This window comes from Panicum virgatum, chromosome 1N (genome assembly GCF_016808335.1).
Source record: "Panicum virgatum strain AP13 chromosome 1N, P.virgatum_v5, whole genome shotgun sequence".
In the NCBI taxonomy this organism is placed as follows: domain Eukaryota; kingdom Viridiplantae; phylum Streptophyta; class Magnoliopsida; order Poales; family Poaceae; genus Panicum; species Panicum virgatum.
In genome coordinates this window covers 47,495,090-47,498,015 of record NC_053145.1, presented here as the reverse complement: position 1 = coordinate 47,498,015, position 2,926 = coordinate 47,495,090, and the positions used below count along the sequence as shown (strand labels likewise).

The 2,926-nt window shown below is 45.9% G+C and overlaps 1 protein-coding gene across 1 annotated transcript; it reads left to right on the top strand.

The window, feature by feature from the left end:
• The first annotated feature begins 1,204 nt into the window (after positions 1-1,204).
• LOC120656229 lies at positions 1,205-2,568 on the top strand. The gene is made up of 3 exons (XM_039934271.1): positions 1,205-1,368; positions 1,506-1,584; positions 1,677-2,568. The coding sequence occupies exons 1-3, from the start codon at positions 1,363-1,365 to the stop codon at positions 2,228-2,230; spliced, it is 639 nt and encodes a 212-aa protein (XP_039790205.1). The 5' UTR covers positions 1,205-1,362; the 3' UTR covers positions 2,231-2,568.
• Positions 2,569-2,926: the final 358 nt, after the last annotated feature.

Genomic DNA, 2,926 nt, shown 5'->3' with positions numbered 1-2,926 from the left:
AGGTGTTGAGATGTTTTGGAAGGATCCCTGCCCGCTCTTATATAGTCTGGGAGGACAGGGTTATATGGAAAGTACTAGCCGAGTACTACTAGAGTCCTACTACAACGAGATCGAGTAGTTTCCATGTACATCAACTATTCCTACTGCCTTACGAGTAGTTACAAGAGAGGTAAAGTGTATCCATGTGATATTTCTTACTCTAGAATATTCCACGTCTGTGAGCAGTCCCGCTGCCCTGGGTCTGACAATCTCGAGTTCGAACCTCAGCAGGTGCGATTAAATAAAATAATTGCAACCGACTCTTATTTTCACGTTTGAGGCATAGCAGAGCCTACACACGAGGGAGAGTGTTAAAGTATAAGTGAATTGTCCACCTCTTTCCATCAATTTAAGCTTTTGAGTTGAATTGATTGATACATACAACTTAATAGTTAAGAAGCGTAAGCCTGATAAGAAGAAATTAGGTAATCTCTTTGAACTATTATAGGTTTGTAAGCTTATTTTATGTTTTTTTTGGACTTAGTGTGCTTCTACTACTTATATTGTAATCTATGTAAGTATTGAATCTAAGTGATTATATACCGAATTGCTCGTGGAATTTTTTATTGTGTATCGATTTTTTTAGATTATACCGAATTATATGTTGAAGTTTTGACATGGCATATCCTAAGTTCCAATCCTAGGTCTGCCACTGTTACTTGCAGTTTCCATCTTTCACTAGCTGGTGAAACTTTGCCTACCTCAAACTCGAGTTTTGCGTACAATTTGGATTTTTAATTCACATGCTCAACACTAAAATACTTGAGCTTTTCAACACGAAATTCGAAACTCACTAGCGAACCCTCAGTGCATAAACAGTTGTACGTGCACGTCCTTCTGAAATGAACTTTGCAGATAGCTAAATTAGAATTTAGTGGGCCTATTTCCCCCCACCAATGCAACTATACAAGTTAGTGTGTGGGCCGGGCCTTCTTAGTTTTACTATGATGTTGGTGGGCCTCCAGCGATGAGCAAAAAACCGCCAAAAGTTCCTGATACCTACGAGACCCTTGGTCAAAGTCATGTCAGTTAAATACTTAAATTGTATCTAAAAAAAGAGTTAAATACTTAAATACCACGACTTGTGATATCTATTTATTACTCCGTGATTACGCATTTACGCTTGCTGGCCTACCAAGTACCAAGTACATTAGAGTACACCAACTAAACAAGGCGGCCTTTCGTCACACACAAGAGACAGGCACATATATCTACCTTTCCTCCTGGCTGTCAGTACTTGTACTTGAGATAAACCACACACTTCTCTTTCCTTATTCGAGCTAGCTCACAAAACACTGCAGCAATTCAACAAAGCACAACCTCATGAGGGTAAGTATCTAGCTGCTTCTTTCCAGCTTCGATCTGCTTCTTCATGTTCTGCATATTTCGTATTCTCTTCGCTAGGGTTGGAATGATTTTTCATAACTTTTGAACTTTTTTGTTTCCACCCCGTCGAATTCTTTCAGAAGGAGATCATAATCCGGATGCATGTGAAGTCCGACAAGTGCCAGGCCAAGGCCATGAAAGTGGCGGCGGCGGTCGGCGGTAAGCGTCCGTGCTCTGTTCTTGATCGCAATTGAGAATTTCTGAAGTAGTCGTTCCTGCCAGCAAAAAGATTAATTCCCCAATTCGAGCAGGAGTGGAGTCCGTGACGCTGGCCGGCGGCGACAAGAGCCTGCTGCTGGTGATCGGCACCGGCGTGGACTCGAACAAGCTGGTCAAGAAGCTCAAGAAGAAGGTGGGCGAGGCGGAGATCGTCGAGCTGCGGACGCACGACACGTTCGAGGCGGCGGCGCTCCCGCTCCCGGGGACCAAGCAGGAGATGGCGGCGATGCGGTCGCCGTACAACAGCAGCCACCGCCAGTGGCAGTACAGCAGCTACACCGCGGCGCCCGCCAGCCCGTACGCCTACGCCTACCAGTACTACCCGTCGCCGGTGGGCGCCGCCTCGGGGGATTATGGCCACGGCCACGGCCACGGCTACGGCTACGGCTACGGCTACGGATACGGGGCCAGGGTCAGCAGCTACTCGCTGGCGGCGGCGCAGAGCCACCCGGGCAACTACTCGCCGCTGGTGGAGAGGCACGACTACCAGCCTATGGACCACAACTCCTCCTCCAGCAAGAGGAAACAGAACACGGCGGCGGTGCCGCGCCGTGGCGGCGGCAGCAACACCTGCGCCATACTCTAGTACGCTCTACCGCGTACGAAGGTGATGCGGGCATGATCGACGGTATTGAAGAGGAACTGCCAGCTGCTTCTTGAATCTTGAGGTCTGATTCGCATGGAAACCATGTGTTTTTTACTCCTCCATGTGTGGATTTGTTTGTCTGTGTTTTTTTTTCGGGCTTGGACTAGGCGTGGAAGGATGTAAATTTCTGTAGATGATTCTGTCGGATGGATCAAAGTTGAATTAGTCGATCTGTTAAACATGTACCATATGTATTAGGAGGTTACTGTAAAGTTTACTTGTATATGAACATGCCACAAAGATGTTCCTTTTAGTGTTACTACATGTTACTGTCCTCACTACTTGTGCTGGCGTCTCTGAGCTTTCCGACTTCATCTAACTTTGCTGCAAGCAGCCTACCACCAATATAATCATTCTGATTCAGAATTTGTCCAGAATTAGACACGCTGCGTTGTATAAGTATGTAGAATCACAAGCAGCCACTCCACTGACGCTACTGACTTTTTTCTACTGCAGATTATAACAATTGGCAGTTGTGAGATGTACTAAATACATCCTAGATTCCTAGCTATAGTCCAGCTGACGAGAGGTCTGGAGAAATTGTAAAATAAAGCCTTCGTATGAATCAGTCAGTGAAGAGGATTACCGAAAAATCTCGAGCGCTCTCTCCACTGTATAAACTAACCTGTAATTGTC